Here is a 2,685-nt window from a genome sequence, read left to right as displayed (position 1 = left end):
GATGTTTCCCCAGCAGCTGCGGTGGCATCTTCAGGGAATGATGGCATGGAAGAGAATGGGGTATATATATATATATATATATATACACACACACTCATCCCTCCCTATTTGTGGCTTTGAGATTTGCAGATTTGGTTGTTCACGGATTTGATTAATATGTTCTCTCTAGGAATATCTAGGTCCTCCTGCAGTGCAACTCTATGGTCAACTTTAACTAAACGTCGCACTGAAAGACCTAGAGATTCCTAGAGGGAATACTCTGCTAGGGCTTTGTAGCTCCTCCAGTGCAACTCTGAGGTCAGTGTCTGTTGGGCAAGGACCACAGAGTTGCATTGCAGGACCTAGAGCTGCCTAGAGAAGACACTCCACTAGGCCTTTGTAGTTTCTCCAGCACAACTCTGTGGCCAATGTCTGGCAGATGTTGACCACAGAGTTTTCCTGGAGGACCTAGAGATTCCTGGAGAGGTGTCCTCTCAGGTAAAAACATGTTTTTCTTATTTGCGGTTTTTCCCCTTTAAGGGGGGTCCTGTGCCCTTAACCCCAGGGAATGTGGAGGGAGGAGTGTATATACTATTGGCTGAGAGGAAGCCATTTCCATGTTAATTCGTTTATTGTTCTGTTGTTGAATGGCAAGGCCTATAGAGTGTCTATTTACTTAATGATCCATTGTCTGTTGGGAAACCCCATTATCCCTTGGGGCTTTTCATTTGCATTTGCTGGGTCTTGATTTTGGGTTTTTTCAGGACTGGGAGCCAAAGTTTGTTCACTTTCAGGGTTTCTTCTTTCCTGTTGAAGTTGTCTAGGTTTTTCTGGATTTCAGTGGCTTCCCTGTGCATCCTGAATAGTTGTTGGCATGGTCCAGAATTCCTTTCTCTAAAGATGCCAGCCACAGATACAGGCAAAACGTCAGGAATAAATCCTTCTGGAACATGGCCATGTATCTCGAAAAACCCACAAAAAAATGTGGATGCCGGCTGTGAAAGCCCTTGACTTCACATCAGTCCCACTTGCTCATGTCTCTCCCTCTCTTCCTCCTTTCTTCCTTTCAGGCGCCGAAAAAGAAAGCTGAGAAGAAAGCTGGAGGTGGCAAGAAGGGCAAAGGGAAAAGCCCGGTGGTGGATGCCCTTTCGCCCGAGGGCATGACCAAGGAGCAGGTGAGCAAGGCTGGGGCGTGTGCACCATTTCATTTCCCATCAGCGCTGGTTAGGGCTGCTGGGAGTCGCAGTCCAACAGCATCTGGAGGGCTTCATGATTCCCCGCTCTGCTACAAAAACCCCCCAGAACCAAGCGTTTATTCAATGCTGATAAATGTGCAGTTCCATTTTCTCATTTTGGGAAGTGATTATAGCTAAGTTTATTACATAAATGTCATAAATATAATTTTGCAGAAAATTTGCTCCATTAAAAACATCACTTCAGTTAAGAAATAGAAGATTAGATCTGTGTTTGACACACGAAATGGAGAAAAAAACATATCAATGATCAAGTAATGGAAAGTTATTTCTGTATTTGTTTTGTACCAAATTGTTTGTTTTTAAATAAAAGTATAAAGTTACGAAACAAAATTAAAAAATGCTGCCCTCAGACCTTGGTAGCAAAGGAGCCCTGCACATGCACAACTTGTGTGCCATATGTGTGGGCTCCCTCTTCATCCTCTCCATCCATCCCTGACATGGGCTGACCCCCTTTCCTTGGTCGTGCAGCTGGATGAACACATTGGGCGGATCCGGGAGGAGTTGGACCGTGAGAGAGAGGAGCGCAACTACTTCCAGCTGGAGCGGGACAAGATCCACACCTTCTGGGAGATCACCCGGCGGCAGTTGGACGAGAAGAAGGCAGAACTGCGCAACAAGGACCGCGAAATGGAAGAGGCAGAAGAGCGCCACCAAGTGGAGATCAAGGTGAGGCTCTGGGAGGGGTCTCACCCATTTCTTCCCTCTTTGCCCCTTCCTTCACCGGAACAGCACTGAATCACCCACATTGAGTTGAGCTCTGTCAGGTGTTCTACAGAATTATGTGTCCTTGCTGATGGGTGTTAATGGGAGCTTGGGGAAATTGCTTTCGAGGATTCTGGTCCTGTGAGTTGAGCCTCGGCCTCCTTTTCTCATCTCAGGTTTATAAACAGAAAGTGAAGCACCTGCTCTATGAGCACCAGAATAACCTCACGGAGCTGAAGGCGGAGGGGACGGTGTCCATGAAGCTGGCTCAGAAGGACCACCGGTCCCAGGAGATGGAGCTGCGTAAGGACATGCGCACCCTGAAGGTGGATCTGAAGGAACAGGAGCTGGCCAACGAGATGGTGGTGAAGAACCTGCGCCTGGTATGTCTGAAATGGAGACTGCCCTGGGATCCCAGACATCTGGGCCAGGACGAAACCTGCTTTCTGGCCAAGACTCCCCAGCCCTCAGCTCTTTCTCCAGATGTCTTGGGTGGGAGGGAGCGGCCCCTTCCATGTTTGCAAGAAGCATCACTAACCAGCCTTGTTGTCTTGGCAGAAACAACAAGAAGACACGACGCGACTGCGTAATGACTTTGAGAGACAAGTGAAAGGTCAGTTCTGGGATTAGCCATCAAAAGCCGTGGTAAAATGAACTGTGTCCACACCAGGACTCCTCCCTTCAGGTTCAGCAGGCCAGTGTATTTATTATTTACTTGTTTATTATTTATTAAAGTGTTTATATAACA

At 47.3% G+C, this 2,685-nt stretch overlaps 2 protein-coding genes across 2 annotated transcripts in view; both read left to right on the top strand.

Moving 5' to 3' along the window:
• The window catches only part of SUMF1 (sulfatase modifying factor 1), an 891,645-nt gene that overhangs the window by 105,730 nt on the left and 783,230 nt on the right, over nt 1-2,685 (top strand). The window lies entirely within an intron of this gene.
• Nucleotides 42-2,670, top strand: LOC121921097 (dynein regulatory complex subunit 4-like). The gene is made up of 5 exons (XM_042448635.1): nt 42-60; nt 1,050-1,154; nt 1,704-1,901; nt 2,114-2,320; nt 2,496-2,670. The coding sequence occupies exons 1-5, from the start codon at nt 46-48 to the stop codon at nt 2,565-2,567; spliced, it is 597 nt and encodes a 198-aa protein (XP_042304569.1). The 5' UTR covers nt 42-45; the 3' UTR covers nt 2,568-2,670.

This window comes from Sceloporus undulatus, chromosome 2, assembly GCF_019175285.1.
Source record: "Sceloporus undulatus isolate JIND9_A2432 ecotype Alabama chromosome 2, SceUnd_v1.1, whole genome shotgun sequence".
Taxonomy (NCBI): Eukaryota; Metazoa; Chordata; class Lepidosauria; order Squamata; family Phrynosomatidae; genus Sceloporus; species Sceloporus undulatus.
This window is presented reverse-complemented; position numbering and strand designations above follow the sequence as displayed.